Below are 24,991 nucleotides of genomic sequence, written 5' to 3' on the forward strand. Positions count from 1 at the left end.
TTAAAAAATATGACAGGCAGCTTTTGCAAATTAAATGTTATTTACTGACTGGTACATGCTTCTTTCAGTATTGCAAAGAAGCACTTCTATTTTGCTTTTTTAATAACAAGTGAAGTTATTTAAAATTAATGGATTGTTGAAAAGACAGAATTACTACCAAATATAGACTGTGTGCACTAAGTAGTATGGAGAACTGTGTGTGTGCAGCCTTTTTGAGGAAGCTGAAGTTGCACTAACTTGGTGATGGATTGGCAGAGCAGAATCCATTCCTGTGCCCAAATAGTTGCTGCAGCTGGTGGATCATATTAGGCTTTGTTTATTTCCACATCCTGCTCTTTCAGAACACAAATAGCTGTTAGCTAAATAGGAGTGCTGCATCTGATTCATTGGTAGCTTTTGTAATGAGTAATCTTGAGTATTTTGCTGCAGTAGTACTCTCTAATGAGAGGACTGGAGGAAACACACAAGCAAAAACAGAGTACTGTATTGCAAAAAAAAAAAAAAGCAAAGCATGCTGCTTATTGTAGCGAGCGCACTGAAGCCTCTATTATCTCAGGCCTTCAAGAGGTGCTCACTCTTCTATACAGTTGCTGCCACCAATATTTCAGTTTCAATACTAATTATTCAGTGAGACAAGTGTAACTTTGAAACTTGTTTATTTGATCAGTAATATATAATAAGTAAATCACAAGTTGATAATCAATTTTTCTCACTCACTAACATACAGAACCCGACTCTCACTCACTTTCTGGCTCACAGGCCCACAGACTCACGAATCTCCCACATACATCATACACACACCTTTATACTGTATCCCAGCCCCTCCCCTTTTAGCACCACCTTCTGTTCCCTCATTGGCTGCTTTTCCACTGCTCAGCTGCGACGGACAGGTGAGGGCAGGGCCGAACGCTACACTTATATACACACTTCAAGCACTCTTGGGAAAGTTTAAAAATTAGTTATGCAGGCTACACATTGCCCCTGCCCCCAGCGAGCTGGGTATTTATCTTACCAACCTCGGAAGGATCGAAGGCTGAGTCAACCTTGAGCCGGCTACCTGGGATTGAACCCCAAGTCGTGAGCACAGTTTTGGCTGCAGTACAGTGGTTTAACCACTGCACCACAAGGCAACTTTCCTTTTAATGATTTCTACAGTTGTTGTTTTCGTGCATAATATAAACCAGCACTTTCTTGGTACTAGGCTTCTGTTTTAAAGGGAATCATGATAGGCAGTCTGCTTTGCATGTCAGAAAACAATCTGTTCGAAGGTAGGTTCAGGTGTGCTACATTATGATAACTAGCAATGCGTCAGATATTTATCTCTTGGGCTCTTTCATATGTTCATAAGATAAAAGTAAATATTTTTAAATTGCCATTCTTTGTGGCCTTTGTGAATCACGCTACTGGTAATCCACGCATGCACAGAGCCTCATCAGAATATTCTAGAGCTTCTGCGGTAGCAAAGGAAAATACATGAGTATAGACCTATCCCCTCAGTATATGTACCTTCGTGCCAAGGCTCTCCCTTCAGTTTCTTTCAACCACCACGTTGAGAGCCTTGATCGTTGCTTCTGTGAGAAATCTGAAAAGGAAAGCAGGAAAGTTATTGAACTTTATTTATTATTATTATCCTTATAATTTTCAAAACAAGATACGCTCCGGCCTTAGGGCCAAAGTGCCCCCCCCACCTTTCCGTTGCTTTCTTTTTAAAACCGGTTCTTGGTTCACAACCTTTTCAGGCCCATTTAAAAGTGGCGTAGCCTGCAATAACGAGATCTAAATGCTTTTTTTTGCCTTGGTGAGGCCATCAAACTTCCTCATCCCCTCACTGCAAGAACGTTAAATGTGGAGTCAAGCTTCGGCTCTCGGAGCAATCCCTAAAGCCATGGATGAAGCTGTTTATGAAGCGACAAAACAGTGCCTGTCAGCTACTCCATCTTGTTCCAATCAATAACCTCCTCTGCACTTGATATCGACAGTCACGCGAGTGCACAAAGCCAAACATTCGACGTTGAAACCCTCAGCATCGAAAACAGCCTCTAAGAGAAAACATCAGCATTGGAACCATCACCTCCAAAGAAGGCTAAGTCTTTGAAATTGAAGGCTCCCAAAACTGTTTCCCCGACTCCACAATCACCGGATCTAGAAACCTCATCTACATTGGTTCTTTTTCAGATGAGGAGACACTTCCACCTCATCAACCTCACCATTGCAGTCTTCCAAATGGGAACAGCGTGTTGATCGACTCACAACTTCCCCTGATAGCCCGCAACAATCCTCGGGCTCTCCGAGTGAGTCTTCACAAATTGCCTCATCAGATATCCATGGCACTAAACGCAACCAGAAACTGTGCCTTACTCTGCCCCTTTAGGCCTACCACCTCAGCCTCCGGCACATCAACAAAGGCATCAAGCCTATATGAGCATCTACTTGCCTTCTCACAGGAAAAGAGATCACGCTCAGCACCATCATCAGGATCCTGTTTGCCCCAATCGGTACCTAATGGAGAAGCCCGCCAAACACTATCGGCCAGTCGCTGTTCATGGTCCGGCAGGGGCTATCACACCTCTACCACAGATGTCCACTTTCCACCACGGGTATGGTAGCTTTATAGTCACCCATAGTGTGATTCACAGAGGCCTCGAAGAAGAATGACAGGTTATCTACCTGTAATTGTAGTTCTTTGAGTGAACCTCTGTGATTCACACATCCCAACCCGGCCTCCCCACTGTCACACCTTTTTCTTTATATAGCAGTTGACCTAACTGAAGGGAGAGCCTTGGCTCCAAGGTACATAAACCAGGGGGGAGGGGCCTATGCTAATGTATTTTCCTTTGCTACCGCCAAAGCTCTAGAATATTCCGACGAGGCTTCGCACATGCGCAGATTACCCATAGTGTGAATCACAGAGGTCCACTCGAAGAACTACAATTACAGGTAGGTAACCTGTCATTCTCTGGAATTCGCATTTCTGTATGGTTTCCGTATTTCAGTAATTTTACGTTACTCAGTACTTGAGTTTTTTTCTCTTCTCCCTTACCTCCTACTGGCAGCATGATGTATCTCAGACCCTGCTCAAAGCTACCCTGGACAGTGTGGTGGAAGAGTGTGTCAGCTTTGTTGGAGTTGATATCAATATCTGCTCAGAAATATTATTAAGGTGAGCTTTGAAGAATTCCCTGTTTTAGTTGGTACATGCATTTTGGTCATATGGATTTATGTGTTCAGACCTACCAGTGGCATGGATCCTCATTTTAAATTCTGTTCATGGAGGAAAATTGCACTTGCACAAGGAGTCCTTCTCAGAGGAGAAAAATCCCTATGGTGAGCATATCTGTGTTGTGAATGAAAGGACTGTCTGTAGATCCAAAAGTACAAAAGGATATTGTTGTTTGAAAAATCAAGACACAATCATACCTACTATGATGAGTGCAGCTAAGATCTACAGCAAGGTGGCAGTGTCAAAATGAGATGTGCATGCTATTTCCAACAAGCCATACTTTCCTAGAAGCACTGTTAGCTTGATCAAAAAAGGCACTGTAGTTTCTATAGCATATTTTCTATGGTAGTTATTCCCCGACCTTGTGTCCCCAGATGTTCTTGGGCTCCAACTCCCAGAAATCTTGGCCAGCACACCTAATGGTGAAGTTTGCTGGAAGTTTTAGTCCAAGAACATATGGGGACTGAGTTTTGGGGACCCTTGTTCTATGGTATGTGTGTCTTATTTACAAGGCTAATAGCAGTTCTGGGAAGTCTGAGAAACAAGATACACATTTTTGCTGCTTTCAGTAAATCCAAAGGTTAGACCTCAAATGTTTCTAGAGGGTGGAACTTGTACCCTGAGCCCACAAAGGTTTGTTTGTTTACTTAATATATTTGTAACCTGTCTTCTTAAAAGGACACAAAGCAGCTTACAACAAAGAAAAATGGTATTTAAGTTAGTGACAATGAGTATACAATAGTAAAAAGATCAATGAATGATCAATGATCAATGTCTGTTTCCTTTTTTGTAAACAGCCCAGAGTGGCCTTGGCTGCCAGATGGGTGGTATAAAAATCAAATGCATGCATGCATGCATGCATGCATGCATGCATGCATGCATACATACATACATACATACATACATACATACATACATACATACATACATACATACATACATACATACATACATACAGTGGTACCTCGGCTTATGAACTTAATCCATATTGGAACAGCGTTCGTACATCGAAAAGTTTGTAAGTCGAGGCAAAATTTTCCATAGGAATGCATTGAAAATCATTTAATCCGTACCTGCTGTTTTTCGTTTTTATGTCGAGGCGCTGTTCATAGATAGAGGCATTAGTTCCCATAGGAAGTAATGCAAAGCCGGTTAATCCATACTCTACCACTAGGGGGCAATTTTTTTATTTTCTTCTTCATTTTACTAAAGATGAACTTGGGTCAAAAAAGGGCAGGAAAGGTTTTTTTTTTCTTTTTTGGTTTGTAAGTCAAGGCTCTGTTCGCAAGTTGAAGCAACATTTATGACCGGCGCCGTTCGTAACTCGAATTGTTCGCAAGTAGGGATGTTCGTAAGTCGAGGTTCCACTGTGCATAATACATGCATGCATACATACATACATACATTTTATTTGTTTGTTTGTTTGTTTGTTTGTTTGTTTAACTTATATGCTGCCCACTCTACCCAAAGGTCTCTGGGCGGCTTACAACAATTAAAATTCAATTAAAATACAATAAAAAGATAAAATGATTAAAATACAATTAAAATTGGCATCAGGACCCGCAGTTGATGTTATTTCAATTAAAAGCCTTCTGGAACAGGAAGGTTTTGACCTGGCGCCAAAATGTCATCAGTGTCGGCGCCAGACGAATTTCAGTCGAGAGAGCATTCCATAGTCTGGGGGCAGCTGCCAAAAAGGCCCTTTGTCTACAAGCCCTCCCTCTTATCTCCTTAAAGGACGGCTCTTTCAAAACGGCCCCCTGGCTAGATCTTAACTGCCGGGTAGGCTCATATGGAAGGAGGCGGTCCTTCAGATATCCAGGGTCCAAGCCGTTTAGGGCTTTATATGTCAAGACAAGCACTTTGAATTGGGCAGCAACTGGTAACCAATGTAACTTAAACAGAATCGGCTTGATGTGTTCTCTAGCGACTCCACCACTCACCAGCCGTGCAGTTCGATTCTGGACCAGTTGCAGTCGCCGGACCGTCTTCAAAGGCAGCCCCACATAGAATGCATTGCAATAATCTATGCAGGATGTTACCAGTGCATGTGTAACTGTCATGAGAGTCCGCTTGCCCATGTAGGGCTGTAGCTGGTACAATTTCCGCAGCTGAAGGAAGGCTGCCCTGGCCACCGAGTCCACCTGGGCTTCCAGAGTTAGACTGGGGTCCAGGAGCACTCCCAGGCTGTGGACCCTGTCCCCTAGGGGGAGTGTAACCCCATTCAGAGCAGGGAAATGGCCCTCCAACCTGTCCGGCGAAGCCCACTAACAGCACTTCTGTCTTGTCTGGATTGAGTTTCAATTTATTAACCCTCATCCAGTCCATTATCAGGTCCAGACACGAGTTCAGCATACAAACAAAACAAAAAAACCATAAGCAACACCAAAATACATTCAATACAGTAAGGTATTATAATCCATTTTTAAAAACCCCACTTGGCATCCATTTGCTCAGGGAAGGCTTGCCTAAAAAGAAAGGTCTTTGCCTGCTTGCAGTAAAGATGGTGTCAATCTGTTCTCCTGTGGGAGGGAGTTCTAGAGTCTGGGAGCAACAGGAACAGAGAAAGCTCTCCCCCATGCACCCACGAAATGCACCTCTGAAGGTGACGAGATCGAGAAAAAGGCCTCCCTTGATGATCTTAACATTCGAGCAGGCTCATTACAGGAGATGTGGTCCTTGAGGTAGCTTTGTCCCAAGGTGCTAAGGGCTTTATAGGCTAGAATCACTTTGATTTGTGCCTGGGCATGGATCAACAGCGAGTGAAGCTGCTCCAAGAGATGGTTTGTGTGATCCCTGTGTCCAGCCTTAGTTAGCAGTTGCCCAAACCTGCTTCAGAACAAACTATCCATTTAGATTTGCATTAGTTATTGCTTACGTAATTGTGTTGTATGTAATTTGTTATCTTTGTTTTTCGGGGGCCTCTCCTCCCCTTTATGTTTCTTAGACATATTGCAGGACTGAATGCCAACAGAGCTAAAAATGTAATTGAATGGCGAGAGAAGAATGGGCCATTTATTAATCGGGAACAGCTCAAAGATGTCAAAGGACTGGGTCCAAAATCTTATCAACAGTGTGCTGGATTTATAAGAATTAACCAGGAATATATCAAAGCGTTTTGCAGGTAAAGATGGTGTGTGGAGTACAGATTATGGGGTTGGTTCTTTCTTCCCTTTTTGTTTAGGTGACATTCAAATGAAGGTTCAGGTTCACTTATTTTCCCTTTGGAACGCAGAGGTCCAAAGAAATAAACCCAACCAACAGTTCCCCCCTGCCTTGAGGCTCTGTCTCCAAAGTGGGAGATACCTTTTGAAAATAGGTTGCAAAATGTTGGTGCTCTTTTTATAATCTAGTGCAAGAGTAGAGAACATGTGACCTCTAGATATTCTTAGACTACAATGAACACAGTCCCTTAGCACTAGCCATAAAGTTGGCTGGAGCTGCTGGGAGTTGTCCAAGGCACTTGGAGATCTAGAGAATCCCTTACTTGCTCTACTGTTAGAAATTCACAGTGTCTGTATGCTGTAGGAGTTAGAGTGGAGGAAGACAGCATATGGCCATAGCCATACATGTCTACCCACCCTTATTTTTATCTTCCCTGGACATTCCCACCCACTAAATTGGATGCCAAACAAGCAGAATCATACTCCTAGATACTTCAACAAAGTATGATTCTCCAGTAAAAGAAGGGGTGTACTTTGATTTGGTAAAAAAATATGTCGTTATTTAAACTCAATGGGAATTTCAGGTCCTCTGTTAAAAAAAACAAACACCAAATTAGCAGCCATGTGGCCCACAATGGGTCCTGCAAGGGTAGAGTTGACTTGCAAGTCTGATGAGTGTATCCCCACATGGTCCTGGGGCAATGAATCGATGTACCAGTCCGATATCCTTACTCTATTGCCTGAAGAAGTAGATTTGATCCACAAAAACTCACACTGAAATGTAAGTGTCTTGAAAGTGCCATGCGCTTTTGTTTTTCCTGAGGTACAATTGTTGTTGTTTAGTCGTTTAGTTATGTCTGACTTTTCGTGACCCCATGGATGAGAGCACACCAGCCCTCCTATCTTCCACTGCTTCTCGGAGTTGGGTCAAATTCATGTTGGTCGCTTCGATGACACTGTCCAACCATCTCATCCTGTGTCGTCCCCTTCTCCTCTTGCCCTCATACTTTCCTAACATCAAGGTCTTTTCCAGGGGGTCTTATCTAGTGAGGTACAATAGTGCTGCTTATTCATAGGTACCACATAAGACAAGCAGTAAGAAGGCTAATATTCATATCCTAGCTCTTATTAGGGAACCTTATTGTATGACCTTGCTCTAGTTGATGTATCTTGATGTAAGGAAATAAAAGGAGGAGAAGAAAGGAGGCAGGCAAGAACAGATTAATTCCAGTTGGATTCCCACACCCTGCTCCTGCCTTTCTCTCCCTGGAGACATCTACCCCCAACTGTTCTGTGGGAAGTCTTTGATGACTTGTGATATATTGGTATTATTAATTGTGTGTATGTCTGTTTAATGTATTTTAACATAAGCCACCTAAGAAGGAGCTGCATCCTGGTAATTTCGACCAATCACTCAATCAAGCTTCCTCAAGAGAAGACAGTATAAAAATATAATAAAGACCATAAATAAATTTAAACAGTCTATCCATATAGTTATAAATAAGATGTGGTCAAAATGCAGACTGACATGTAAGGGAAAGTATGTGTGTTGTTGCACATTGCCATTTACAGTAACTGGTCTTCCTATACAGCATCTTTCTCTTTTAGTCTTGTTCGCACCTTGGCAGCTACAGACATTGTCTGCCTAGCTGGGACTCTATGACAGTCCAGTCCAGTTCTAAATAGAGCTGGAGTGGAAAAGCGACCTGACGGAACTTCATCTTGAACTGAGCATAAGACTCATTCTGAACACTGGTTCAAGTATAGATATCAACAAAGCTTGGGAAAGTTAGTTTTAAAGTCTACAACTCTTATAATCCCCTGCCTCATATAGCTATTGGATATCCTCTCTGGGACGGTCAGGGAGTTATAGTACAGTGGTGCCCCACATGATGACGATAATCCGTCCCATTGAAATTGCTGTTTAGCGAAATCGTCGTCATGCAAAATCCGTTTCCCCATTAGAATGCATTGAAACCCAGTTTAATGCATTCCAATGGGGAAAATACCTCGTCGTCCAGCGAAGATCGCCCATAGGGAAGCCATTTTGAGATCAGCTGTAAAAATGGCTGCCCTGCGAAGCATGGGTCCGGAAAACACAAAGCAGCCATTTTGCAAAGCCGACGATCAGCTGTAAAAATTGTCATCTTGCGAACAAATGGTTCGCGAAGCACGGACCTAATCAGTGTCCAACGAAAATCCCCCATTGGAATGACTGTTTTGTGAATTGCTATAGCGATCGCAAAAAGTCATTGTTATGCGAATTCGTCATTTAGCGGGGTCGTCGTCTTGCGAGGTACCACTGTACAAAAATTTCCGGAGCTGAATGAAACCGAAACACATGGACTCAACCTACAAGCTAACTTCACCTGTGCTACAGCTCTGTGCCAAGAGGCTATGGCTCAAATCCAGCATTAAGTCAAAAGTACAGTAGACCTGTTGAACCCATGGAACTTACAGTAGAGTTGACTCACCAAATCTCCACTGATTCAATGGGCCTACTCTATTTGTAACTTAGTAATGGATTTAAGCTTGTATCTGCATTTCCAGATCAACTATGGAAGCAAAGATATCCTTTACCTAAACTAAACCTAAATCCTTCTGTACCTGAAAATTTATTATTTTTAAAAGTACAATCTTTAGAGAAATCTGTTTGATAGAAAATAAATAAATAATACTGGGTTGTGGACTGACCCACAAAAGTTTTGCTCTGTAGATCATTTAAGTGAGGCAAACATGATAGCTGCTCTGTGGTTATTATGTTCCTGGGATGACTACAAACAGAATTTTCTAAGTTTTCTTAATTACCAAATTTATTTTTATTCATAGATTTGCCTTTTTGTTGTTCTTTGTGAAACTAGTTGTAGCTACAGAATTCTTGAAGTTCATGCTTTTGCTTTGCATGGGGTGAGGACAAAGAAAACCTACATCTTAGTAGCATTTTTTGCACTATAACAACTCTTTCTCCTCTTTCCTGATTTTGGACATCAGTCAACAGGGAGAGCTTGTAGCTGGGAGCCACAAAGGAGCCACAAATGAGAAACAGGGTAAAAAGAAAACTAAAGCAGGAGCAAATACTATTCGGCGGCCAAATCCTTTGGATCAGACTTGCATCCACCCGGAATCATATAATATTGCAATGAGGTAAGCAACCGTACAATGGGCCTACAGTTAGCTAATGCAGCTTTTAATCCAGGAATCAGTTCTTATTCATGGATAATGGAAAAATCTAGAGAGCAATATGCTGAATTCGGTAAAGCTTACACTGTAATGATGGTGAAGTCAGAGGTGTATCTTGGAAGCCTTTCATTCTCTTTTGAGCCAATGTACGGAGGCACTGAACATTAAAGAATGTTATTCCCTGATAACTTGATAACTTCCTGGAACTTTACAAGTACATAAAGGAATTTTGTGATTTTTTAAAAAATATGCATTGTCTATGTTGCATCAGTATCAAGCATGCATATTAATGTTTATAAATGATACTGTATGTAAACACATTAATGCACAGTTAATAGTTGTTATCCCTGGATAAGTATCTCTGGGTATATAAGAGAAATTGTTCTTGAACCAGATCTTGTAGCACCGATCTGCTCATAGGCCTGTCAAAAAAAAAGTAAAAGTTACTTTGTATATACAGTACTGTGTATTACAGAAAATCTATTGAAAAGATAGATGTGTGAGAGATGTATGATTGTCACAGCAGGAGATTTTCATGCCTTCTGCAGCTTGCAGTTTACCTTGCTTGGTTGTGCGATTGGTGTATTGGATACAAGTTAACTTGCTTGGTTTTGTGGTTCACCTTTTGGACCTGGCTTTGTTTCCAAATCTGAGTGCTTTGCACAAAGTCCTCTATCTTAAGTCACACATTCTGCAAACTAGGCGCAGCCAAGGACCCATTCCCTTGCCCCAAGTGAATGCAAATTAGATGTTGGAAAAAGTGGAAAGAAGAACCTCAACCTGTGTCCCACATGATATTACAGTAGTTGAATATGACTGTCATCAGTCATCACGGCCAGTGATCAGGGATGATACCCTTTCCCCCCCAAAAATAAGACCTAACCTGAAAATAAGCCCTAGTATGATTTTTCAGGGTGCTTGTAATGTAAGCCCTACTCCAAAAATAAACCCCAGTTAAGTGAAACCCTGCCCTCCCCCATTGTGCAGCAACCAGAAGATTATATGACTGTAAAATAAAACATCCCCTGAAAATAAGCCCTAGTGCAAAAATTAATATAAAACCCTGTCTTATTTTCGGGGAAACATGGTAGAAATTGTATTCCACTATTATGTGGTGGAATGGAAGGTCCAATGGAAGGTCCATTGGTTGTTCACCCATGATGCCAGCTATTTATATATTCCATTCAATAGAAAATAAAACTGTGGCTTACATCTAATTCTTCGTTCCAAGAGTTTTGGACAGTTCTGCTTAAACATGGTATGTCAGCACTTACATAAGTCCCATTAATTCAGTGGTCTATTCTATATGTGACTTAACAATTGAATTTACGCCTCTGTAAATACTAAGTTATGTTTCTGCAGCTGTGGATAGAGAATAATCATGAAAGGAGACATGTAGTTTCTAAAGCAGTGGTTCCCAAACTTGAATTGCCAGATGTTCTCAGACTGAAATTCCCATAAAACCTTTACCACTATTTGTGCTGGGCAAGATTTCTGGGAATTGTAGCCCAAGAATATCTGGGGACCGAAGGTTTGGAGCCACTGCTCTAGAGTGTCAGATGGGTTAGGGAAAACCAGATTCAATCCCCATCAGACTCACAGAATAGTCTTGAACCAGACGGAAACACTGCAATCACAGCCGTATTGTGAAAATTAAAGAGGAGTAGGATCATGTAAACTACCCTTACCTCTTTGGAGAAAGAGTAGGCCAAACGTAGAAGGAATAAATAATATATGTGGATTTGCAAATGAAATGTCTGCCTAATTTAGTGGTAGTCAGCTTCCTTCTCTTTCCATTAATATGTTTACCTTTCCTTTGCAACTTATGCTTTTCCTTTGCAATTAATGTTTTTTATGCTAGCAGTAGGTGCAGAATTCTTTATAACCAATTAAGGAGAAATAATATGGGGTGTTAATGCCACTCGGTATTGCCACATTTTTTGTCCCTAAGCAAGTACACAGTTCCCATAACTGTAGAGGGATATACAAAAGCCACTCAATAGCCTCTTGTTTCAGCAGCACTTATGGTTTGCCTGGGGATGATGGGATTTCAGTTCCCAAAATCTGAAGGGCCTGAGGCAAGGGTGAGTGAGTTCCAGGAACCTCCCATGCCATCTCAGGATCATAGAATACTGGACCTGCTCTTGCAGTCAAACACCGTGTCCTTTTGTTCTTACAAAATTAATGGTTCAACTGAAAAGCCACTTTGTGTCTTCCAGTGGCCAAATTTTGAAAAAAAAATTAAATGAAAGACTGAGGCCCCAGAAGTGCAGAGTCTCCCTCAGAACATGGGGAAACGGGAGGGGGGATTCCCCCTAGAGGGCACAAGAGGGATTTATGAGTCAAATCTTCTTTCAGAAAATTTTTTAAAATTTTTCTTGAAGAAGTACTTGGCCCCATGAGGCGGCATGTTTATGTTAATATTCTTTGTAATTTTAATATTGTTAGCTGCTGCAGGCTGTCCAATGCCCGCCTGTAGTCTAAAAATAAAAGTTGAGCGACTGGCTCCTTAAAGACATCTGCCATAGACTTTGTGGCTGATGAAGGAAAATCCCCATTCAGTGCCAGTGGGGGATTCCTCCACCCCATGAAAACAGTAGCTAGTTAGCTATGCAGTAGTGATTTTCTTCAGAACAACAGCTGGGAGGCCAGCAGTTAAAGCCTGCTCTTCATACCTGCTATAATCCTGCTAATGACTGGTAACCTTTTGCCCGACTAATGCTATGTCCATCATTAAGAGATCTGCATGGTATGTGCAAAGACACATTTAATGTCATGTGTTTTTCACCTTGCCTCCTGTGTAAGCATGCTTAGATAGCACAGCAGGTATGCTTCAGGGCCCAACCCTCTTCCCCACCCCGCATTTTCTCCTGACACAGGGAAATGTGGCCATAACGGCCATAACATTTTAACTCACAGGAGGAGCAGGGGAAGAGTTCTCCACTTTTAACATATCCACCATAATCCTAGGAGTATCTCATTGCCAACCCCTGCTGGGTTTCTGACATGAGTTGGCCATATGGGATCCTGGGAAACATCCAACAAGGGATTTTATGATTTCTGGCAAACAGTCCATGCCTGGTTGCTAGATTACACCTCGAAGTTTCCAATTTCTTTCCACTGACTTGTATCCAGAGGGTTGTGTTTTTTGTTTTGTTTTTTAAGATAGTGAAGGCACTCTGCTTAAGAGATGAGAATAAAAGTCCTTCCTAACTGCAAACGGTGACTTAATCTGTGTTGTTCAATAGCAGTTACCTGGTATTAACAGTAGCATAGCATCGCTACTATTTAAAGCAAGGCTGGGCAGCAGTAATACTCCCCCATATACTGCTAATATTAATCTACAACTCCCAGCAGGGTGAATGGTAGATTCTGCCAGTACCAAGGCAGTTCTGCCAGCAGAAGAGAGTTCAACATACAGTCGTGCCCCGCTGGACGATTACCCCATTTAACTACGAATCCGCTTAACCGTGCTTTTCAATGGGTTTTTTATTTCGCTTGAGGATGTTTTTGCTCTGCAGCGATTTCGCTGGAAACGAATTAACATCGTCAAGCGAGGCACCACTGTATTGCAAATCCTTGCAAGCTTGTATACCTTTGAATTAGAATTGCACAGTCTCATCTATATCCAGCCTGGTTATTCTTCTGGAATCGTAAGACTGCCTATTAAAACTAAGAAGGAACTCTATATGTAAAAAGCAGATTACAGTGGCAGTTCCTGCTCTGGCGTTTAATACAGTCTGGACAGACTATCCAGTTTCTATGGGTATATTGCAAAAATATTACACTAAAAGGATCAAGGGAGCATTTACAAGTTTCCATGATTAAATGGACCCACCCTGCGTGTTTGCGGGAGTTATACACAATGCTATGTGCTGCATTGTACTTGTCTGCTGGCAGAGATGGTTTCTTTTTTCATTAATGGAATTTAAATGCTCCCACAAAGAAAATCCTAGACCGAAAACGCTCATTAAGATAGGATATTAAGCAGATCATATGTATCATGTGGTGAACTTGCAGCGTCTGTTTTGTGGAGTTCATTTAATGTGGACTGAGATTTTAGGAGTCTTGTGCCCTAAACAGTTCATATATGGGAATCTCCTTTTGTAAACCACATAGCTCTCGAGTGCCATGACTACCCCAGTTAATCTTGTCTCACTGTTTTCTTCTCGGCCCACACCCTAGTTTCCCACTATGTCCTTAAGAAGAGGCTGATTGTAAAATGTATGGCACAGCCATACTCTGCATCTGATATATCAGAATACATTTGGCAGAACTCCTTAGTCACAATCTTCTACAGTAACTAAGCTGAAGAACATGTAGTGGAAATAAATAGAGACTCTTTTTCTACCTCTGTCTCTATTTTCATTCCATGTCCTCTCTTGTCTCCTCTCTTGAGTTACAGACTCTCAGGACAGAAGCCTACCTTCTTATTTCTATGCATAGGGATGGAGATGAAACAAGAACAGTAGTAATAGAATATTTCGTGTGTTTTTTTAAATACGTAATTACAAAACAAAATTTAACAGAACTACACAGGAAACCCTTAAAACATAAAAAATGCAATAATACATGTCCGTGTCATTGTGAGACTTTATGTCCTTACAGCTTAGGAAAGAATGAGAGAAATGACTTAATGTGTGATGAAGTTGCATGTAGCTACTTAGGGAATAATGAGGACATAGTAAAGTTACATTCCAAAAGCAGGGTAATGAGGGTAAACAAAGCTACTCTCCTGCTGTAGCCACTGAAATTTCCTGGTTGCTTTTAAAGAGGTTTTCATGGTTTTATGTGATTCTCTTCTCTCTTGTCAGATTTCCTTCAAAAAGTAACATGAAAGTAGCAAGTAACACAACACTTGTTAAGACATTGCAGTAGCCAAAATCCTGATGGTTAACATAACATAAGACACGCTAGATAGATCCATTGAATCAATGGAGATTGGTGAATCAGCTCCTCGGCAAATTCCATTGATTCATATAGGCCTACTCTAACTTCCATGCAAAGTCACAGTAAGGTGCAGTTACAGTGATCATCATCATCATGATGTGCTGTTCAAATCAATTCTGACTTATGGTGCTCCTTTCAGGGTTTCCCAGGTAGAGAGTATTCTGAAGTAGTTTACCATTCTCATCCTCTGGGGGTGCCCTGTGTCTGTGCACCTTGCCCAGGGCCACACAGGCTGCCTCTGCTCGCAGGAGACACAACAGGCAATCAAACTCCCAATCTCTGGTTCAGCAGGCACACACCTAAACCTCGAACTTATAGAGGAGCTGACCCCCAAATCATTATTAAGTCAGAGGGCCTATTCTGGTGTGATTTACTGCACTAAGCAAAGGATTCTGGTCAGTAGTGGCTCATGAACTGAGGGGGAGGCATCAAGAAAGAAGGAAAGAAAGAAAAATTTCAGGACCGTAACAGAAATAAATAAATAGAAAAACCTATCAGGGGAGAGAATGGAAGTCTACTTGCACAACATTGGATAAAACCAAAGGAAATTGTATCTTTACTACTTAATCCGCAGCCAGGTTAGTTATTACATGGGATAAGAAAACTACCTCCTTTGTATACCTCTAGAAATACTATCTGTCACACTGGGTTCAAAATATGCATTAATCCGGTCTTCTACCCAGCAGTTTCTATTTATCAGCATATTTATAGCATCTGTAGTAGTAATTTCATTCAGATGTACATACTGCAAGAATAATTTGCCTATTTGCTGTATGAGATATGGCCATTGCTGGCAAATCTCTAACCTCTGTAGAAACTTCTCTGGAAATGATAATTTTCACTAATTCCAGAAGATATTCTAGCTTACTCCATTTAAAAAAATCACAGCTTCAATTGGCATTTCATTTTATCAGCTAAGCCTGAACAAATTCACTAAAGAATATAAGGAACATAATGAATAATAAAATCCAGTCTCAGTATATATGCTGCACTGAGTATCCAAATGTGATAACTGTTGAATTCATATATGAATAGTAATAGTCCGTAACGAACTTTGGAAGGCTTTAGGCCTTGGAATGAAGCACTTGGAATGAAGCACTATTGATCTCAATGGGACTTCATAAAAGATGTCTATAATGGGGTAGGAAAGGTATGGCTCTCTGGCTAATATTGCACTACATGTCCCATAAGCCTGCACTGTTAGCTTAGCTGATTAGGGTAGCTAGGAATTGCAGTCCGTCAACTGAAGTTTGGAAGGCGACATGTTCCCCACCCATGATATATATACAAAGCATCTTGTGGTTCCTTGAAGGTTAACATCCCAAATCCTATTAGTTACGTCTACCTGCTTAGTGTAATTCAGCAGTCCCCAATCTCTTTGGGGCCATGGACCAGCTGGGGGGAGCGAGCTCCATATGCAGGGGGCGTGTCACAACTGTGGGAGAGTGACATGCCCACCGCGCATGGGTGAGAGCATGATACGTCCACCGCAGGCGTGACATGCCCACTGTGTGAGTGTGACATGCCCACTGCGAGCACGACACGCCCCCCAATGCAAGCGTGACACGCCCACCACATGAGCGTGACATGCCGTCTGTGGGCACGACACGCCCACCCCGCGAGCCTGACATGCTCCCTGCCCCGCGTGTGTGCAGGGGGGGTGGAGATCCGTATCCACGGCCCAGTTCCGGCAAGCCCATAGACCGGCCCTGGGCCACAGACCGGGGGTTGACGACCCCTGGTGTAATTGACATACTGTAAATCATGTTGGTTGAATTGTTACAAGCTAAGAAGTTAGCATAAGCATTTGCTGTTGCACACCAGATCTCATGACTCAGTGCAGAATTATAAATGCCTGTGTTGACTTTTTTACTTGAAGCAATTTGCCAAGATTATACAAATTGTTGGGGTAAAAGTGCCATAGGATTTTGGCCTGTAAATTTTATTCAACATAATTTTTCATGGATAGTAGTCCACCACTTCAGATAAGTAATTCTGCGTAAAATTAGACATTATAGAAAATCCATCACATGAAGAGGGAATTCCTTAACTGCTGAAAGAGTCTAAATACATAGCAAAATTTCTTACCTATGTAATGCGTAAATTAGCTTATTTTGTTTTGTGATGGGGTACAGGACTTAAACAAAGGATTCTTTTCAGGTCACATGTCTCAAACAACAAAGTTTACCTGAATCATGTGTCTCCAGAACTAACATGTTTTCAGTTCTAACAACAGGCTATCTATAACCTCTGTTTCTGCCCAAAGAAGATGTTTTCTGAAATACAGGAATGCCATCTATTGAATGTTTGCTTCAGAGCTTAGCAGGGATTTGCAGCCATGTATTCATTCATTTTAGGTTTTATTTTAAAATAAAGTTTTATATGCCTTTGATATTGATAAGAGGGGCCCCTAACTGCCTAATTGCAATTTGTCACTCTTGAGCACTTGCTTGGTTATACGAAACATGAAAGGAACCTGCAGTATTTAAGGGAGGGAGGTATTTATTTATTGGAAAGTCTATCATTTTCTCTTCTTCTATAGCCAACTGGAAGTTCTCCATTAACATTCTTGTGTCACATAGAGTCTGGCAATCAATTGTTCAACCCAACAAAAACCAAACCAAGCCAGGGATGAAGAGGAAGTTGCTTGTGACACAGGCTATTTTTCTTCCCCCTTTTTTTTGAGTGTATGATATCCTTATATTCTGGCTCCATTTTCCAGGGCCTTGCTGTGTCACTTTGAGGATATTCTTTTGACATGCAAAAGGATTTCACTTTGTTCTTAGCAATGACATTTAAAAATAGAGGTGGTCAATATGCATTACTGCTGAAATGGAGTTTTGTGTTTTAATATTGATCTTTGGTACAAGTGCCCTCCAAGCACTTTTATTTTGGTGAAAATGATCTATGAAATATGTAACCAGATTAAACAACTCCTCTCTTAGAGAAAAAAGGGGGAAATGCATATACAATCACTAAGGACACTGTTGACATGGAAGTCACTACTTTTCCTAAACTGAGTGAGGCTTTGAAACGGAGTGGGAAAATTATATATATATTCCTTTGAAGATAGCATTGTGTTGTTTATTTTATTCTGGAGTTGGCTTTACTTTTCTAAAATACTGCAGAAACCAACAAAGGCCATGTTCCAGTGTTGTGCTTGGAAATCCAACAACCACCATACATAGGATTTTGTTCCCGTTCCTTCTACAATCCTCTGTGTTATTAGATAACTTTCTCCAGAGGATTTTCTGACACTGGGACACAGGGCAGGGGGCTATGGAAAAGTGGGCTACTGAATCTGGAGAAAATTGGGATCCAACAGAGAGCCACTGTTGGATTCTGGTGAAAGAATTTTGTGGCAACCTGAAGACTACCCAGCTGTATGTAGCGTAGGCTTTTGCAGGTCACCAGTCTCCACAGAAGTTTATATCGAATAAAATATGTTAGTCTGTAAGATGCCAGGAGGGTTTGTCTTGTTTTCCCTGAAACAGATTTAATCAAAACATTAGAGGAATTCTAAGAGATTAATAGCAGGCTACTTCCAACATGAAAAGGCTGCATGCTGCTATGGTGTCTTTATATTCTGGAACCCCATGAAAGTGATTCATTCATCATTCTCAACTCATCATTAGGGATGGAACTTCTGTACATTTCTGGACGATAGCACCCACAAGGGTGCTGGAATTCCCCGAGACAGAATTCTAGCAGCTTTAACACACAAACAAAAGCCCTCTCAGGTGTTTGAAATAACTTTCAGCTCCTGAACAAATGAGAAAGCATCTGTCCTTTGTAGTTTCCTGATGGGCAACCTGTATGGACCATAATGGGCAGGGAGACTACAATACCCCTAATGCTTTGCAGTATCCAGAGAGCTTAACCCCATCCAGTCAATTTCTCCAATGTCATACAGCCTCACGGCTCAGAAATGGAGCAATCTTTTCTCATTTATTCATCAACTGTTACTTACTTCAAATGTCTGAGAGAATTGGGGTGGGGCGGCTAAAGCTGCTGTAGTACGCGTGCGCACGCACACACACACACACACACACACACACACACACACACACACAGAGAGAGAGAGAGAGTCCCATTCTAGCAGTTACGTGTTCCTTTCCCACAAAGCAACAACTAGTTGGAAAGTTTCATTTCTGGTTTCCAGTGGAACACAGAGGAATCTTGCTATGAAAAAGCTAGCAGGTGAATAAACCCCTAAAGCCCTGTATATATTTTTACAATAGATATTCAAGGTCAACAGACAGATAACAGTTTTCAAAAGATTGCAATATGTAATTCAAAGCCTTGCCTTTCTAGCTCAACGTACATGTGGAGTTAGAACAATATTTGAAGGCATGCTTCCAACTGTATGAACCTATCAGGCCTTGAGTTCAGTTTTGGAGTCGCTCCTTATAAAATCTGTGTTTGTGAGCAGAACTGCAGAGCCTTTTCCTCGGTGGCCCCATCTTTCTGACAAGCACTTCTACTGAAGGTTCAGCTGGCTGTCTCCTGGACTAATTTTAAGCAAGATTTAAAGACCTAGATTTTTCATTGACTTTTTTAACTGATGGCAGTTTACATTCTATAGATGTAACTGGTGTTGATTTTAAAAAAAAAACATTTGTATTGAAACAATATATTAATATTACAGTTTTAGTGAATTGTGTATGATGTTATTGGGCACACGGTTTTATTTTTATATACTATATATAAGGAAAGAGTAACAATAGCATGTGTAAAGACTTTGTTTATCAGTTAGATTTTTTTGGATTAAAGTTAATTGATCTAGTTTAAATGCAACTGCAACTCAAGTAATGCTCATTTTTTAAAAGAAATCTTAACAAAATGTTAGATTTCTTTATTGTTTTCTAGGTTTCCCTTATAACTAAACATGCTGAATTACTACAGTATGTTAGTCATACTTCTGTTTTATGTGCTACCTTTGTACATGTCTATCTTTAAAAATTAGCCATAATCGCAGATTTCAACTGGTACATTTTTAATTAATCATTCAAGGAATATGGAAGTGCATGTGTAAAATATTTTCAGCAAAGTGGATTGTCAATGTAAGGAAGTTTTATCAGCTTTCCCTCTGAAAGGGTATATTTTTTAGACTGTCGTGGCATGAGAGTTTTTGCTTCTAGAAGACTGTCCTCATCACATCTGCCACGTCAATCAGAGCTCAGACAGCTGTTGCCTGTCACTATTGTTTTGGTGTGTCATCATCTATCCATCAACACTAGGATTCAGCGATTTCCTCTCAGGGAGTTGATGGCTATTGAGCACCATTCAGATGTATGCTTGTTTTCGGTGCCCTTCTACTGATAACTTACTATGCCTTTAAAAAGGGGGTACACTGAACTACAGTGGACTTAAGCATTCCTGTATGTTATGGCTTCCGAATTAGCAAGCGGCCTGTTCTTGAAGCTTTGTGCACAGAGGATTCCTGGGACTCAAGGGTGCTTCTGTAGGTTTCAATCCAGACCTCTGCTTTTGTTTCCTCTTGTAAAACCGTTGTTCCACAGTTTCTGCAAACATAGCAGCCCTTTCTTTCTGGAGCTTTACACCAGAGGTGTCAAAGCTCTCCAGATGTTATTGGATAGCTACTCCCACCAACCCTTGCCGGTGATGAGGATTCGTGGGAGTAACTACCCAACACCATCTGGTGGGCTACATGTTTCCCCATTTTTGCATTGAAGCAAGCTGTGGATGAGAGCTCATGGCACAACGTAGAGAAAGTACTTGTTTATTTACTATGTTTTTGACTAAACTGAGCAATCTTTCTTAGGATATGAGTTGTAGATCATTGTTGTTAATACGGCCTTAGCTCCGGGAAACACAGACAGATGTAGTATATGAACCATCAGAATAACAGCAAAACTAAATATTGAAAACTGTAGCAGCAGCTTTTTTATTCCCTGAGAATTCAGTTTATGTTTCCTCATTCGTCTTCCAAAGGTGAATTGTTCTTCCACAGAGGTGATAATGGTTAAAATCAAAGTAGGATGGCCAGTTATCCAAGCATATACATCCTATTCTTCAAAAGAAAATGGTGTGTTTGCTCTTTATCTGCCTTTAACCTGCTAATCACAAGTTCCATTATGAATTTGTCTAGAGATCTGAAATGAAATTTAAAAACATATTGGTATCTGAACCATATTTTGAAGAACAGTTTTGTAGTAAAAAAATTGTACTTAAAATTGTAACATAATGTTATTTAGCTGTACAATAACCAAGGCATTCCAAGTGTTTAATTTATGAAGGCACTTGATGTGCTTTGATTCAGTGTCAAGAGGTTTCTCAGCAAGGTCATTTTGCATAAAAGAAAAATCTAATTTCTTTATAAAGAGAAATGAAACAGTACTTGTTTTTCAACCCCTAAACCAATGCCTCTACCTCATTGCCTTTCAAGATACTTCTCACTCAAATGCTAAATATTCTGTCTGGCATTTTTAATTTTCTTTTTTTAAAAAAACCAAATGCTAAGATATCTAGGTTATGTGGTTTTTTAAATTTTAATTTAATTTTATTTTTGGCCATTGCTTGGCCCACATGAGTGCCCCCAGCACTTGATTTTGACATACCATATTCCTAGATGTTCGAAATGGGAAAAAAACTCACTATCCATTGTTAAGTGGTATTCCATATGTTATTATTATTTGAAAATGCAAGACACAGCCTTTATCTGGTATTATATAACAGATACACATTTTAATCAAAAACAGTTAAATATCAGTGTAATATGTATGCTGTTCTTAAGATTGCTGAGGTGTTGTTTTTTTGCAGCCCTGATGGTGTTATTTCGCAGATCTGCCGCTTATTATAATATGTTATACAATTCCATTGCATTTGTTCCCAATGCCGCGATGACTGTGGCGACCACCAGATGTGTTTAATCCACAAGCAAGTTATTTCTATTGTCAGGTCTTTGTATCTTGTCCATTTTTCCAGTTCCTTATCTTCAACTCTGCCATTCCTTGGAATTGCTGTCAAGTCTCCTCCCAACTTATGGAAATTTGGAGCATTTCCCTGACTGTGACTGGACCTCAAAGCTATGACTTTGCCTGAGCTACCAGATTAAGTCGACTTTGGCGTGTTTTTGAGTTTTCTTCAGCTCTAGTCACTTAACTTGGATTCCCTTTCTCAACTCCTCGTTTCTGGTCCTGGACCTTGTTCGCATCTTGAAATCTACCTGTGGCTAGGGATGGAGAGCACATCATAAAAGCAGCATCCTTTTTACGAATGTATCCAGTTAATGCTGTGTGAGATCGTTAACTTAAATGTCTTTTGGTGTCTAACTTGTATTTTTTATCTTTTTTCCCTCATTTTTGGGAGGAAACCACAAGTACTGTACTGTTTTTCCTTTTTCAAAAATTCTAGGATGCACAGGTATATTTAGGGGTTGATGAAGTCTTACAAACTGTTACAGAACTTGAATGAGATAGGAAGACAGGTGAGACTCAGAAAAATACAATGAAAATACAGTTGATATTTTCAAATGGTATTTATATCCCTACTTCTGATTCAAGTTCGATCCAGATGCACAAAAAGAACTATTAGCAAGGGTCACCACTGCTCTTTTGGCTGTTTATTGCTATGATGTTCAGTCAGGTTGGAAACAGGATGAATGATATCAGCTAAAACATGGTGTTGACTAGAATTTCTAAGAGATTACATTTTACAGTTTTCCTAGAAGGACTACAAGCTTCAAAATGCTGAACTTTTAAGCAGAAGGCTGTAACCTATAGAATTCTCTCTTCACTATTTCTCTCTCACTGTTTTTTTTTTACATGTAAGGTTTTTAACACTCATTGAAGGAAATCCTTCTGATATTGGAAAGCTGGAAATGCAGCAAAAAGTGAATGCAATAATTGAAAGAGAAGGAGTGGAGGGTATAGCGAAAAGGCTGAATACAACTGGACAAACGTTACAAATAATCATTGATGGGCTAACTCAACCTGAAGGTTTTGACTTCCGAACAGGTAAGACAGACTCGTCATCTCCATTTTGGCTGTTTATTTTTGTAAATTTATTAAGTCAGTGTCATTTTTTTAAAGGTAAATATTTTATTCCAAAATATGTATCTTTAAACCTATACTGCACTGACATGTTTTTAAAACTATGTCAGAACATTCAAGAGCTGCAAAAGCTAATTGCCAAACTTTAATCGGTGTGTGTGTGTGTGTGTGTGTGTGTATCAAAGTTCATAAAAATCAGATTCCTCTTAAGAATGTGTTATTTGGGAAGAACAACCTTCAGACCACAGCCAAACAACCACAAAAACCTACAACAACATTGGATCCCGGCCGTGAACACCTTCAAGAATACAATGTGTTCTTCAGTTTTTTAAAGAATGTTCAGAACCAGGAATACGATGCAATTGATTGGAATCATGCCTTCATTTGAGGGAGGAGGTTGTCATGCATCTCCCCGTACATTGCAGCATGTATGAATTTCCCATCAAACCTATTCAGACTTGCCAGTATCCAGTTGGAGCATATCTTCCCTATCCCTCTGTCCCCTAGGCCAAGACGGGCAAGTTGTGAGCCTCTAGAAAAGCAGCTCCTATCAAACCAGATTGATATAGTCAATGGTATTAGGATTTGCAAGCTGAAAATGTCCTTGAAGTTCACAAGTTGCCTAGTCCATCATAAGCTATAGTTAAATACATTTTAGTGAAATGTGAAGTGAGAAGTGAAGCATGCCCTTTCAAAAACGGAGACACAGTAGAAGTTTAGGCTTAATGAGCAAATTTAAGCCTCATAAACTGCCCCCCTTTTCTCTATGATATAGCCTGAAAGAGGAACGTTGAAGCTTATGCTTTCCTTTCTGCTTGAACTCCCACTTGTCATTTCATCCAAACTGTGTTTAATGTTAACTATGGTTTGTTTGAAAAATCCAAGTTCAAATGACGTGTTATAAAGCCATGTTGTTATGTGCCATCAAGTCCCTTCAAACTTACAGACTCTAACAGAGTTTTCAAGATAGCATGAGATGTGCAAGGATGGATTACTATCACCAGACCATACCATCAGTTTCCATGACCAGATGGAGATTTCATCTGAGGTTTTCTGTGTCATAGTCAGTACCCTATCCACTATAATGCATTGGCTCTCTGAGGTTATGAACCAGGACTTGTTTTATAATTAGCCTGCAGTCCATGTTAACCATATTTCAGAGTTCAGGTGGCAAGTTAGTCACTGATGGAAACTGGAAGCAACCATTTTTGAATTCCATGCATAACCAAGACTCACTATGGCTTTGATTATGCATGGAATATAACGCTAAAATGTAGTTCAGTTGTTTAACATCATGTTGCAACACTGATAACAAGCAACCATTTGAAAAATAAGAATCCCTGTATCTCACCCTTTTCACCTCCCCTAATCTCTAAGACAGAACAAAATAATGTGCCATTAGTGTAAGAAAAACCTTTAAAAGTGGACCTTACGCACCACAGTTGCAACTTATGTTTACAAGCACTACTGTCGCACAGTAACACACTTCAGAAGCAGTCTTTATTATAGTGAGTACATAATTTCGGAACCCGTACTCGTTCTTATTTAAAACTCAATTACTTGCTTAACAGAACATAAGAAAGTAAATGATTTTGGAGCTGCCAGCATCAGTGAAGAGAGCTAATAAAAGTAATGGAAAATATAGTATATGTGCTCCTGCAGCCAAAAGCTTTAATTGTGTAACAGACCGCACAAAATGAGTGCCTTTTTTCATGTTCAAATGTTTAACAGCCAATTATATAAATGGGGCAAATTCGGGGGTGCAAAGACATTTTGACATGCCAAGAATAGTGGGGGAGGGAGCAGCTTGCGAAACATGTAAGTGGCTCTTGAGTTACTGCCTAAGCCAATATTCATTGTAACCATTACAAGCTGTTTACCTGGAATTTGCCTCTGTCTGTATGTTCGTGTGTTCATGGAAAGTGCCTGCACTACGTCGTGTAATATTGCAGGGAGCTTTACTGTTTGGGAGTTGAGTAATTAGGTTCATTTCTTCATTGGAAATGTTGATGTCATGCAGTCTGCTGTTACTACTGCTGGCCTTGACTGTGTTGCATTCTCCTCTTTCTTCCAAAAATATGAGAAACATTACCACTTACTTCAAATCAGTTTGTCCCCCTCCCTTCTTCCCTCCCCCTCATGGATGCATACACACATTTTTACTATACAAGCTGTGGGCTAGGAAAAGAGAAATCTGATATTCAAAAAACAAAAGTAACCAAGAAAAGAAAAGAGTATGTAGTACAGTGGTGCCTCGCTTAACGACAATAATCCATTCCAGGAAAATCGCCGTTAAGCGAAAACATCGTAAAGCGAAATAAAAAACCACATTGAAATGCGAGAAAATTGTCGTAAAGCGGATTTGTCGTAATTCGGGGCAATCATAAAGCGAGGCACCACTGTACTTTTGACCCAAATCACCAGGTTCCCAAAAAATATTGAAAAAACTTGCTACCATTTTA

General features: G+C 40.4%; 1 protein-coding gene across 1 annotated transcript in view; it reads left to right on the top strand.

The window, feature by feature from the left end:
• Window positions 1-24,991, top strand: part of SRBD1 (S1 RNA binding domain 1) — a 218,826-nt gene that overhangs the window by 188,627 nt on the left and 5,208 nt on the right. The window contains exons 17-20 of the mRNA XM_020800533.3: window positions 3,054-3,160; window positions 6,168-6,344; window positions 9,376-9,528; window positions 22,309-22,493. Of these exons, the coding sequence (XP_020656192.3) occupies window positions 3,054-3,160; window positions 6,168-6,344; window positions 9,376-9,528; window positions 22,309-22,493 (622 nt within the window). The remainder of the gene's footprint in view (window positions 1-3,053; window positions 3,161-6,167; window positions 6,345-9,375; window positions 9,529-22,308; window positions 22,494-24,991) is intronic.

The sequence above is a fragment of the Pogona vitticeps genome, chromosome 1 (genome assembly GCF_051106095.1).
Source record: "Pogona vitticeps strain Pit_001003342236 chromosome 1, PviZW2.1, whole genome shotgun sequence".
Taxonomy (NCBI): domain Eukaryota; kingdom Metazoa; phylum Chordata; class Lepidosauria; order Squamata; family Agamidae; genus Pogona; species Pogona vitticeps.